The sequence below is a fragment of the Babylonia areolata genome, chromosome 8 (assembly GCF_041734735.1).
Source record: "Babylonia areolata isolate BAREFJ2019XMU chromosome 8, ASM4173473v1, whole genome shotgun sequence".
Taxonomy (NCBI): Eukaryota; Metazoa; Mollusca; class Gastropoda; order Neogastropoda; family Buccinidae; genus Babylonia; species Babylonia areolata.
In genome coordinates, this window is record NC_134883.1 from 48,747,059 (window position 1) to 48,761,483 (window position 14,425).

Sequence of the window (14,425 nt, forward strand, 5' to 3'; positions counted from 1 at the left end):
TGACATAGACACACCCACACACCAGGTGAAAACCTCATGATATATACACACCTACACACCAAGTAAAAACCCATGATATATACACACCCACATACCAGGTGAAAACCTCATAATGTATACACACCGACACATCAGGTGAAAAAAACCCATGATATATACACACCTACACAGCAGGTGAAAACCCCATGATATATACACACCAACACACCAGGTAAAAACCCCATGATAGATACACACCTACACACCAAGTAAAAACCCATGATATACATGCACCTAAACAGCAGGTGAAAACCCCATGATAGATACACACCTACACACCAAGTAAAAACCCATGATATACATGCACCTAAACAGCAGGTGAAAACCCCATGATAGATACACACCTACACACCAAGTAAAAACCCACGATATATATGCACATAAACAGCAGGTGAAAACCCCATGATATATACACACCCACACACCAAGTGAAAACACCATGATATAAACACACCTGCACACCAAGTCAAAACCCATGACATATACACACCTACACAACAGGTGAAGACCCTGTGATATAAATAAAACTACACACCAAGTGGAAACCACTGATATACGCACACCTACACACCAGGTGAAAACCCCATGCTATAAACTATACACATCTACATTCAAGGTTAAAATGTCAAGGTAAAAAAAGCAGAATTACACCGAGAACACAAAACGATGTCTGCCAGCCAAGGCAGAATGAAATCCCACGTCAAAGCAGCTGCAGTCCAATCCAAACCTCCCAACACACAACACCCCCACCTGTCCATATCCCCCGACTCCTGCTCCTAGTTATCATTACCCTGGCCACAACACTGTCCATCCAACACAACACCTGCCTGCTGACCACTCAACGTCTACGTCAACTGCAAGACAAAACAACACAAGACATGACCAGACAAGACATAAAGTATGTTTACTTTATTAGAAAGAGAGAAGAAGAAAAAAAAAGGTGTACGAAACAAAACAATCCAATCGACAAGGTAAGGCAAAGAAAGACATGACAAGACAAGACGTATACGTACATTTATCATAATTACAACTGTAAAATGATTTTTTTTTAAAGGTGTATAAAACCAAATAATCTTACAGAATAGGTACCAACCGACGAAGAAAGATCTCCACAAGGTAAGCTGAGTGGTAAAACTTGGAATACAATACTAACCAGTCCAACACAAGAACCGCCAACCGCTACAGAGAATGAATGACACAAGGCTAAAAAAAAAATCGCCCGCTACTCCGAAGCCGAACATCATAGTGATCACCCACCTACCCACCCATGCTGAATCGCTTATACCATTACTGTATAAGAACACCATCCCTCCACCCACCACCACCACCACCACCACCGTGCCTACCTGCCGCCACAGAATTCCACAGGTCTTTCATGTTTCTTCAGCTTCACCAGTGCCGACGTGCAGAAGTGCAGCTCCACTCGCTCACTCTACTATCCAGCTTTCCAGTCAGGACGGAGCCAGAACAAGTCCCATCACTCTGCCTTATCACACGGCATGTACAGTCAGCTGGATACCACCGCTGCAGACCTTATACATCAACAGATTTCTAACCCTCCCTCTGTCGCGGGTTTTATCTTCTGCCTTCAGCGTAGCATGTGTAGCATTTTAGTATTTGCAGCAGCAGTGGACAGTCTTTTTTCCCCTTCTTCTTCTTCTCCTTCTTCCTTAAAAAAAAAAAACACACAAAAAAACAAAAAACAAAAAAACGGGACCGCTCTTTTTTTTCCTGGTAATCTCTCTCTACCTTCAGGATACACGTTGCAGAAGAAAAACAAAACAAAGAGCATATGTATACATTTCCCTGTACAGGCTCCTTGGTAGAAGTATGACAAGGTCCGTTCTTTTTACTTTCCAAGGAGTGTCCGCTTTGTCTTGGTAAATCTCTGCCCATTGAGCAACACGCAACAGCAGAAGCAGTGTGACAATAATTATTCTGTCCCACTCTTCCTTTTTCTCTCGGATCACTATTGTAAATCTCGACCGACAGGGTAACTAACACGTGTTAGATGAAGTAGTAGTATGATACGGTTTAAGTCTTTTTTTTTTCTTTTTTTTCCCTCTCAGCTCACCTTGTCTTGGTAAATCTCTGACAACACATCAACACACACAGTGACAGAAGTAGTACTAGACACACTCTTCTGCTCACAGACCACTTTTTGGGGGGCTAATCTCTACCTTCACGATAACATGTACAAATTGTGGGAGAAGACGTCTGACAGCTCATTACTTTTCCCCCCTTTTTTTCCCCCCGGAGTCTACCCTGGTTTGATAAATCTCTGCCGACAAGGTAACACGCAGTTACGGCAGTAGCATGACAAATTCACTCTCCTCTTTCGGTTTCTCACACAACTGTGTTCTGCTAAATCTCTGCCGACGGGGGTAACACGCAGAAGCAGAAGTAGCATGACAAATCCACTCTCCTGTTTTCATTTCTATCAGACTACAGTGCTTTGACAAACTCCTGTCTTCATGGAAACACACAGCTCAACTTTTATGTGTGCCCACACTCATTCTCCCCCGTCTCCCACATCTTGTCTTGTCCAATCCATGGCTAGAGGGAAACATGTAGTGGTGGTAGTCGTCAGGCAAGCAGTCTGCCCCCTCTCTCTGTGGCGAGCGAAATCTCTGGCAACGAAGAAAGAAAAAAAAAAACCCACCATGAAACTGGACTGGTACAGTGGTAGAAGTTACGTCCATGGCACAGTCATCACAGACCTTGTGGAGGGATAATTCATGACTACACCCAAGGTGCCAGAGTGACGTTTGGCAACTCCACTTCTCGTGTGACCCAACAGGCAGACTCCGGAACAAGACGTGTGCACTCCAGTACACCCCCCACACCCCCTCCCCCCTCCCCCCACCATCACCTCTCCCACCATAACACCCCCACAGGACCGTGTAGCACTGACGAAGGCCATGATGGGACTCACCATCAACCTCCTCCTCCTCCTCCTCATCATCACCCAGCCTACAAAACCTCCTTCCCTTCCCGTGGAATGGGAAAAGTAACACGTAGTTGTTGACTGCAATACAGGTCCCCCCCCCCCCCCCCCGACCCCCCTTCCCTAGCAATGGATGGAACTCAATCCGCATGACAGGGCAATTAGCACAGCACCACAAGCCCCTGGCACTGCACTCACGAGGCTGTCTGTCCTACACATACATGTATGTTTGTGGGGTGGCAGGGGAGAAAGGGGGTCGGTCGGGGTGGGTGGGGGTGGGGGTCTAACGTGAGGAAAACACTCCATCACCCTGATTTCGGAGGCACATAGTGATGTTGGCAGCAAGTCTATGGACATGTGCATACCTGGGGAAAAAAAAGAAGAAGAAAAAAAAAGAGTGGGGGATATTGGAAGGGGGAGGAAGGAAGGATGATGAGGAATGAGAGATAGGGGTAAAGGGGAGGTGTGGGTGGAGATGGGGGATGGGGGGGCGCCTATATCACGAGCCGTTTTTTTGTTGTTTTTTTAAAAGTCGTTCCGATGCATTTTCCAAGCCGGGTGTGTTCTCAGCTTTCACCCTGCCTGCTGCCTCGCTTGCTGCATTCTTTATGGAACTGAAGGCATGCACACGTGGCGTGAAAAAAAAAAAAAATCATACGTGTACATATATACTTCCACCCTCCCTCCCCCACTCTAATACACACTCGTGTTCTCTCTCTCTCTCTCTCTCTCTCTCTCTCTCACACACACACACACACACACACACACATATATATATATACACACGCACAAAGAGAAGGGAGGGAGGGAGAGATACAATGGGGGTGGGGGTGGGGGAAGGGAAGCTGGCTCTGACAGAGCTCACAGGCAGCGAACCAGCAGTGGAGGATGCCAAGCAAGACAAGAAAAAAGCCGTTGGTTTCCATAATACAGACTTTGTGTTTTTGTAAGTCAGTTAACAGGGTGTGTGTGTGTTGGGGGGGGGAGGGGGAGAGAGAGAGCAGCGAGCATCACAGCTAACAATACACCTGACATCATCCCTGCTCAGTCTTACTCACTGTTGTGCTATTATTGCACGTAACATCTCCTCCGCTCGCCCCCCCCCCCCTCCCACCCCTAACCCCCACCATCCCCACCACCACCACCGTGCCGCCTTCCTTTCCTCTTTCTCTCTGCATCCGACTGACTCACTAGCTCCCCCCACCCAACCTGTTCTTAGGAAAGTGTGTGTGTGTGTGTATGTGTGTGCGTGTGTGTGTGTGTGTGTGTGTGTGCGCGCGCGCGCGCGTGTGTGTGTTTGATAGAGAGAGAGGGAGAGACAGAGAGAGAGAAAGAGAGAGCGACAAAGACAGCGAACAGAGAACGTGGGAACTAAGACGGCGAGGGAGGGGCAGACAGAGAGAGAGAGAGAGAGAGAGAGAGAGAGAGAGAGACAGACAGACAGACAGACAGACAGAGACAGACAGAGAAACAGAGAGACAGGATCAAACAATGTGTTCTGATAAGTGTACAAGTAAATATTATGTTGTGGTACTGTTGTCATACTGTAGTATTTCACGGTTCTTTCACGGTCTTCACCATCACCAGTACTACAGTGCGGAGAGAGAGCGGGAAATCTCCGACTGTCAAGAGAGCCTGTTTTTTGTGTGTTTTGTTGTTGTTGTTGTTGTTGTGGTGGTGGTGGTGGTGGTGTTTTTTAGAATCTGATAAACAAAGGGAGATGACTGACAGTGACCATTCAAACCAGTGCGTCACCAAAATACACAGTAAGCGCGAACTTACCTAACAAGCAACGCATTTCAACACGGAACTCGTCCGTTCCTTTCAATCAACATTTCCAGTTTCTTTTGCCTTGTGCGCATCAATTTCTGTCCGATACCATGAGGTACCACAGTCAATTCTGTCTGTCTGATACCACTGAACACCACTGTCAATTCTGTCTGACACACTTAGACATCACAGTCAATTCTGTCTGATACCACTGAACACCACTGTCAATTCTGTCTGACACCGTTAGATATCACAGTCAATTCTGTCTGATACCATTGAACACCACTGCCAATTCTGATACCGTTAGACATCACAGTCAATTCTGTCTGATAATATTGAACACCACTGTCAATTTTGTCTTACACCGTTAGACATCACAGTCAATTCTGTACGATACCACTGAACACCACTGTCAATTCTGTCTGACACAGACATCACAGTCAATTCTGTCTGATACCATTGAACACCACTGCCAATTCTGATACCGTCAGATATCACAGTCAATTCTGTCTGATACCATTGAACACCACTGTCAATTCTGTCTGACACAGACATCACAGTCAATTCTGTCTGATACCATTGAACACCACTGCCAATTCTGATACCGTCAGACATCACAGTCAGTTCTGTCTGATACCACTGAACACCACTGTCAATTCTGTCTGACAAAGACATCACAGTCAATTCTGTCTGATACCACTGAACACCACTGTCAATTCTGTCTGACAAAGACATCACAGTCAATTCTGTCTGATACCACTGAACACCACTGTCAATTCTGTCTGACACAGACATCACAGTCAATTCTATCTGATACCATTGAACACCACTGCCAATTCTGATACCGTCAGACATCACAGTCAATTCTGTCTGATACCATTGAACACCACTGTCAATTCTGTCTGACACCGTTAGACATCACAGTCAATTCTGTCTGATACCACTGAACACCACTGTCAATTCTGTCTGACACAGACATCACAATCAATTCTGTCTGATACCACTGAACACGACTGTCAATTCTGTCTGACACCGTTAGATTCACAGTCAATTCTGTCTAATACCACTGAACACCACTGTCAATTCTGTCTGACACCGTTAGACATCACAGTCAATTCTGTCTAATACCACTGAACACCACTGTCAATTCTGTCTGATACCACTGAACACCACTGCCAATTCTGTCTGACACCGTTAGATATCACAGTCAATTCTGTCTAATACCACTGAACACCACTGTCAATTCTGTCTGACACCGTTAGACATCACAGTCAATTCTGTCTAATACCACTGAACACCACTGTCAATTCTGTCTAACACCGTTACACATCACAGTCAAATCTGCCTGATACATCACTGAACAACACAGTCTATTCTGTCAGATCCTATTGAACAATACGGTCAATTCAGTCTGATACAACCAAACTACAGTCACTGTCTGATACCATTGGACACCACAGTCAACTCTGTCCGATACATCTGGACGTCAAAGTCAATTCTGCCTGATACAATTATACAACAGTCAATAATATCTGATATCACTAAACAGCACAGTCAATTCTGTCTGATACCATTAGACACCACAGTCAATTCCGCAGTCAATTCAGTCTGATACCATTAGACACCACAGTCAATTCCGCAGTCAATTCAGTCTGATACCATTAGACACCACAGTCAAATCAGTCTGATACCATCAGACACCACAGTCAATTCAGCCTGATACCATTAGACACCGCAGTCAATTCCGCAGTCAATTCAGTCTGATACCATTACACACCACAGTCAATTCAGTCTGATACCATTAGACACCACAGTCAATTCAGTCTGATACCATTACACACCACAGTCAATTCAGTCTGATACCATTACACACCACAGTCAATTCAGTCTGATACCATTACACACCACAGTCAATTCAGTCTGATAGCATTACACACCACAGTCAATTCAGTCTGATACCATTAGACACCACAGTCAATTCAGTCTGATACCATTACACACCACAGTCAATTCAGTCTGATAGCATTACACACCACAGTCAATTCAGTCTGATACCATTACACACCACAGTCAATTCAGTCTGATAGCATTACACACCACAGTCAATTCAGTCTGATACCATTAGACACCACAGTCAATTCAGTCTGATACCATTACACACCACAGTCAATTCAGTCTGATAGCATTACACACCGCAGTCAATTCAGTCTGATACCATTAGACACCACAGTCAGTTCAGTCAATTCAGTCCGATACCATTAGACACCACAGTCAAATCAGTCTGATACCATTAGACACCGCAGTCAATTCAGTCTGATACCATTACACACCACAGTCAATTCAGTCTGATACCATTACACACCACAGTCAAATCAGTCTGATACCATTACACACCACAGTCAAATCAGTCTGATACCATTACACACCGCAGTCAATTCAGTCTGATACCATTAGACACCACAGACAATTCAGTCCGATACCATTAGACACCACAGTCAATGCAGTCTGATACCATTACACACCGCAGTCAATTCAGTCTGATACCATTAGACACCACAGACAATTCAGTCCGATACCATTAGACACCGCAGTCAATTCAGTCTGATACCATTACACACCACAGACAATTCAGTCCGATACCATTAGACACCACAGTCAATTCAGTCTGATACCATTACACACCGCAGTCAATTCAGTCTGATACCATTACACACCGCAGTCAATTCAGTCTGATACCATTACACACCACAGTCAATTCAGTCTGATACCATTAGACACCACAGACAATTCAGTCCGATACCATTAGACACCGCAGTCAATTCAGTCTGATACCATTACACACCACAGTCAAATCAGCCTGATGCCATTACACACCACAGTCAATTCAGTCTGATAGCATTACACACCACAGTCAATTCAGTCTGATAGCATTACACACCACAGTCAATTCAGTCTGATACCATCACACACCGCAGTCAGTTCAGTCAATTCAGTCTGATACCATTACACACCACAATCAATTCAATCTGATACCATTACACACCGCAGTCAATTCAGTCTGATACCATTACACACCACAGTCAATTCAGTCTGATACCATTACACACCGCAGTCAATTCAGTCTGATACCATTACACACCACAGTCAATTCAGTCTGATACCATTAGACACCATAGTCAAATCAGTCTGATACCATTAGACACCACAGTCAATTCAGTCTGATACCATTACACACCGCAGTCAATTCAGTCTGATACCATTAGACACCACAGACAATTCAGTCCGATACCATTAGACACCGCAGTCAATTCAGTCTGATACCATTACACACTGCAGTCAATTCAGTCTGATACCATTAGACACCACAGTCAAATCAGTCTGATACCATTACACACCACAGTCAATTCAGTCTGATACCATTACACACCGCAGTCAATTCAGTCTGATACCATTAGACACCACAGACAATTCAGTCCGATACCATTAGACACTGCAGTCAATTCAGTCTGATACCATTACACACTGCAGTCAATTCAGTCTGATACCATTAGACACCACAGTCAAATCAGTCTGATACCATTACACACCACAGTCAATTCAGTCTGATACCATTACACACTGCAGTCAATTCAGTCTGATACCATTACACACCACAGACAAATCAGTCTGATACCATTACACACCACAGTCAATTCAGTCTGATACCATTACACACCGCAGTCAATTCAGTCTGATACCATTACACACTGCAGTCAATTCAGTCTGATACCATTACACACCACAGTCAAATCAGTCTGATACCATTAGACACCGCAGTCAAATCAGTCTGATACCATTACACACCGCAGACAAATCAGTCTGATACCATTAGACACCGCAGTCAATTAAGTCTGATACCATTAGACATCACAGTCAATTCAGTCTGATACCATTACACACCACAGTCAAATCAGCCTGATGCCATTAGACACCACAGTCAATTCAGTCAATTCAGTCCGATACCATTAGACACCACAGTCAAATCAGTCTGATACCATTACACACCGCAGTCAACAATGATACCACTGAACGACCACAAACATGTCTGATACCACTGGACACCACAGTCAGTTCTGATGACACCACTGGACAACAGTCAATTCTGATACCCCAGGATGGCACACTCGGTTCACAAAGCCCTGTCCACTCACTGTCCCTTCCTCCACCTGTGAGCAAGAGCAGTGAACATCCGTAGTAAACAACAATGAACATGGCCAGTGACCCATAACAGCCAGACCAGACCCATTCATTCACCGCCATCCCTCAGTAATAACAGTATAATCAAGAACTAGAAATTGTGTCCACCCACCCATGTGGTCGTCTTGGCTTGGCGACGGAGGGGGATGGGGGGTGGGGGTGGGGGTGGGGGGGGGGGCAGGCCCTCCCTGACAGAACACAAGACGGCAGTGACCTCAGGGGTGAGGAGGGGTGAAGGAAGGGTGAAGGGTCAGGCCTCACACAGCTGGCTCCATCCACCTCGGGGTCAAAGGACACGGCACACACATGTTCACCACATTGCCATCAGATGTACGACGTACACACATCACTGGCACCGCGTTGCGCTATCTCTTCAAGTCACAGCAGCAAGCAGCAAGCAGCAGCAGCAGGAACAGGAGCAGAGAGAGCAGCTGTCGTTTCTTTGTCACTGAAGATGGGAGCAGAGTGAGGGGAGGGGAGGGGAGTAAGGGGGGGAAATACGGGCCAGCAGGTCTGGGAAAGAAACACAAACCCACTTCACTTCACAGCCAACAAACAACTCCCAGCCCGTGCCCGTGCCCTGCCCGCCACTCTCTGCACTCCACACTCCCCCACCACCACTACAACACCACTACTAAACCACGGAACGCTGTATGTATGTGGCGTGGCGTGCTGCAGATTCCGGCACCACAACTGCTTCAGGATCAGGAAGTCCTGGTGATGCCACTCAGCATCCTTCCTGGCTGGGACACACCACTGTCCACGCCAGTGAGACAGAGAGGTCAATGGTCCACACACACACACACACATACAGGGATCGGTGTCTGGTTGTCCTGAGGAACTCTGGCACGACACCACCATCCACCTCTGGTTTCCTTGTGGCCTGCAGGCCCGAGTGACGCTGCCCCTGATGCTGTTATGTTGCTGCCACAGCCAGTGCTGAGAGGTCTGTGGAATGATGTAGGCCAAGGCAAAGGGCACACACAGCGTGGGATGCAAGGGAGGAAGGGTGGTGGGTAGAAGAGTGGGGGTGGGGTGGGGAGGGTGAGGGGGGAAAGGGGATGTTTTGCACCGCTTTGATATATATACGTCATGTATGTGAGTGTGTGTGTGTGTGCAGTGCCGACACCACCACCACCACCACTACCCAACCCCGCCCCGCCCTCCCCTCCCTCCTATCCCACACTTAAACAGGCACGGCACGCACACTGAGAGAGTAGGGGGAAGAGAGAGGGGGGTTGGGGGGGGGGGGGGGAGAGGAGGGAGATAGAGAGAGAGATAGAGAGGGAGGGAGGGAGACACAGAGAGGGAGAGGCAGAGTCCACCAAAGGAACACATCGACTTTGATGTTGGTTGTTTTTTTTTTGCCTTATCCTCTGAATGCAACAGACCACAGAATCCCTCCCTCTTTGTCTGTCTGTCTCCTCTTCTTCTTTGTCTTCCCCTCCCTCCCTCCATCCCACCCCCTTCTCTCTTTCCCTCCCTCACTCTCTACTTCCCTCCCTCCCTCCTTCCCTCTCTCTCCCTCCCTCCCTCTCCCTCGCACTGTCAGCAACACGAAAGCGACTATTTGGAAACGCTGTTCATAGTTTCATGTTCCACTGCTTGTCTTTTACTATACTTGCTTTTCCTACTCTTACCCGCTTGCCCCCTTGGCGGTGGCCTCGCAGTTAAAAATGAAAATGAAAAAAAAAATCCGGAGTTATCTCTCTTCCCTACAGACTTACTACACTGTCTTTGTTGACTGCCAGCTAAGCGTCAAACCACCGCACACCAAAGTTACATAGGTTATGCTGAGGGGAGGCGGAGGAGGAGTGGCGGAAGGGTGGTATGGGGAGGGGAGGGAAGGGAGGAGGGAAGGGCAGGGGACGGACGAGGCTGTGTAGTGCGGACGATATGTGTGTATGGGGAGCACACAGAGAGGACGCACAGATGATGTTTCCTACACGCGCGCGCGCGCGCACACACACACACACACACACACACACCAAGAAACACGCACAGATATAGACACAGACACACAGGTACAGAGAGAGAGAGAGAGAGAGAGAGAGAGAGAGAGAGAGACAGAGACAGAAAGAAAGAGAGAGAGAGAGAAAGAGAGAGAGCACAGAAACACACACACACACACACAAAGACACGGACACGGACACACACACACAGAGATTATATATATATATATATATATATATACACGGACACGCGCACGCACGCACGCACGCACGCACACACACACACACACACACACACACACGCGGATATGATATGGAGCGGCAGGGTGGAACAGCCAGCAGGCATACAGCACCCAGCAGAGCAGAAGTAAAGCGGTTACCGCCTTCCAAAGGGCTAACACCGCTTCTATCTTCTGGACAATCTCCCATTTATTTTCATCACGAAAAGCTCAGGATGGCTCTTCAGCTGTTGCTGTCATGTAAGTCACCCGTTTCCCTACCATTCTATTCACTACTTAAGTGCTGAACTTTGCCGAAATGCGATTAGCGTGGCATATAAATCTTAACGTGCAGTGAGTATGTTTTGTATAGTTTCAAAGTGGGTGCGAGTGAGTCTGGCAATCTGCTGAACAAAAGCAATGAAAGGCGTTCCGCTCTGAAAAAGTCCAAGTGAAAAACGATGACTGATCTTGACCCCGTTGAGTCCGTTTTATCTCAGTGCCGTGAGAGCCCGACATACAGTGCACACACGCGAGCAGCAGTCAAGAGGTTAACTCTCTCCATACGAACGGCGAAAGAGACGACGTTAACAGCGTTTCACCCCAATGACCATCATCAAAATATTGCAAGCGGAAGGCTCTTATACTGAAGAGGTCAATGTTGACAAAGAATACCACAATTCTGACGACGGAAGCTAAAAGGTTGGGTCATTCAGACACCCACTGGACATCCGAGGGGTCTGTGTAGAGGAGAAGAGAGGACTGGCCGTACTGAGGGAGTTAATCACACTCTTTCTGTGGGCACTGATGTGGCATCCTAACAGTCAATTCAGCACCGGGACGTCGCAATTAGAACCGAAAGATGGCTAATCAAACCGTCATTCTGAGGAGGCACCCTTTCGTAAGGTGAACTCAAATGCACGTACACTCGTTCACTGGTTTTCTTTTTTTCTTCTTCTTCTTCTTTTTCTTTTCACCACAAAGATATCATGTGCTACACAACGGCGCCCAAAAGACTGGCTTGGACGTCTGTTGCGTAACAAAGGGAAAACTGGACCCTAACGTCCACACTGAAAATGGCACTATGAAAACAGTAAGGTAGGGGTGTGTGTGTGTGTGTGTGTGTGTGTGTGTGTGTGTGTGTGTGTGTGCGCGTGCGCGCGTGCGGTTAAACTCGCCTCTCTGTGCCAAGCATCTGCATCTGGGGCCTACACGCTATCATATCAAGCACCAACATTTCACAGCTGTCTCATCTTTGTTCCGCGAGATTCCCCCAGATACTTCTCTCTCTCTCTCTCTCTCCCCAGTTCCTGAAAGAAATTTTAAAACATTTTAAATTCAATTCAAATCTTAAGTCTACGTGGACTGAGCGGGAGGGCGTAGGTGTAGTGGAAAATGTTAACGTTATTCTAAAATTAATTCTTCGACATAATTTTGGTTTCTCTCTTGGCTTGATTGAAAGGCATTCCGCTTTGAGTCAATGGCCTCCCTGCCGTGGGCTGGGCTTTATAAACAACATGCTACGAGTTTGATGACACGTTTCAAGCCCTCCCCCCCCCCCCCTTCCCCCGTCTATATATCACCACCACCTATCCCGTAGTCTTGTGGACCGTTGGGGCGCCACAGGTGATCTGGCAACCAGCATCCTCCAATCCTCTCGGTTTTCTGACCTGATTGTATCGCTCAACCTCAAGCCCGTCCATTCTGGGATGTTGTCCTCCCATCTCTTCCTCTGTCTGCCTCTCCTTCTCCCTCCTTGCACTGTGCCCTGCAGGAATGTCTTGGCAAGCCCTGATGATCTCGTGACAAGGCCATACCATTTGAGATTGCGTCTCTTGACCAAGGTCAACAGGTCTTCGTAGGGCCCAATGACTTGTCTGATTCTGTTTCGAACTTCTTCGTTCGTGATATGATCTTTGTAGGAGATGCCCAGGAGTCCTCTATACATACACACACACACACACACACACACACACACACATATATATATATATTACATTCTGTGCAGTGCTGAGGGAGGAAAGGTTTGGCTCCACACCACCGCTGCCCAGCACACAGCGCCAACTATCCTGATGCCTCACCCGGTAACCCCCCCCCCCCCCCCTCACCCCACCATTGTACCCCTTCCCCACAGCACCTAATGCCGGCACCACACCATCACCACAATACAAACAATATCACCACCCCCACCCCCCCCCTCACCACCTCCCCTCCAACCTCCCTCTCACCACAATCTGTGGAGCGAAAATCGCTAACAACCAACCCCATTGTCAGATAAAACACTGCTTTCATCACTAGGGTTTGTAGAGTTTTTTCTGTTCTGTTTTTTTGTTTGTTTGTTTTGTCTTTGGTGTGTGTGTGTGTGTGTGTGTGTGTGTGTGTGTGTGTGTGTGTGTCTGTGTCTGTGTGTCTTTGTAGAGTTTTTTCTGTTCTGTTTTTTTTGTTTGTTTGTTTGTTTGTTTTGTCTTTGGTGTGTGTGTGTGTGTGTGTGTGTGTGTGTGTGTGTGTGTGTGTGTGTGTGTGTGTCTGTGTCTGTGTGTGTCTATGTATATGTCTGTGGGTATCTTGTGTCTGTGAGTCTGTGTGTGTGTGTGTGCGCGCGCGTGTGTGTGTATGTGTGTGTGTGTGTGTGTGTGTGTGAATGTGCGTGTGCGCGCGCGCATCTGTTTGCGCTGTTTGTTGCTGCTTTTATCTCATATTTTATTTCTACGTTTCCATTTATCAACAATGACGTCTGTTTCGGAGTTGGAGACTGTTTCGGGTTTCCAGCGCGCGTACATGTGTTTGGGTGTGGGTGAGAGACAGACAGACACAGACAGACAGAGAAAGAGACAGAGACAGAGACTGGCAGAGAACAGAGAAAGATTATGAGAGAGATTACGAGAATTGAGGAGAGAGAGAGAGAGAGAGAGAGAGAGAGAGAGAGAGAGAGAGAGGGGGGGGGAAGTAGGGGGCAAAAAAAAAAATTCTAGCAATCTTCCACCATTCCATCCACCTAACCCCTCTTCATCATTTCTTAACCCCTTGACTGCTAAGCCTCGGTGGAATGAGATCAGCAGCGTGCTAAGAATTCTTACCGCAGTTACTACATCTTCTGCTCTCTGAAGGTTAATTTTGCTGACAATGCAATCCCAAGAGGAAAACGTCCAAACAGACAACGGTGACTGGTAGTGGCACCCTGACCTGTAAGCTCTGTCTTCCAGGTGACAGTCCTCAAATGACAAGCGTACACGCCAGCAGCAGTGAAGGTGTTAATGCCGCCA

At 47.1% G+C, this 14,425-nt stretch overlaps 1 protein-coding gene across 10 annotated transcripts in view; it reads right to left on the reverse strand.

Annotated features, from left to right (window-relative positions):
- The window catches only part of LOC143284898 (membrane-associated guanylate kinase, WW and PDZ domain-containing protein 1-like), a 155,594-nt gene that overhangs the window by 90,201 nt on the left and 50,968 nt on the right, over positions 1-14,425 (reverse strand). The window contains exon 1 of one of the 10 annotated variants that reach the window (XM_076592035.1): positions 9,105-9,126. The exons of 8 other annotated variants lie outside the window; for them this stretch is intronic. In XM_076592035.1, the coding sequence (XP_076448150.1) occupies positions 9,105-9,108 (4 nt within the window). In that variant the 5' untranslated portion in view covers positions 9,109-9,126. Of the gene's footprint in view, positions 1-1,385; positions 2,852-9,104; positions 9,127-14,425 lie in introns of those variants that run through there. One more of the 10 variants, XM_076592034.1, reaches the window with a different exon arrangement.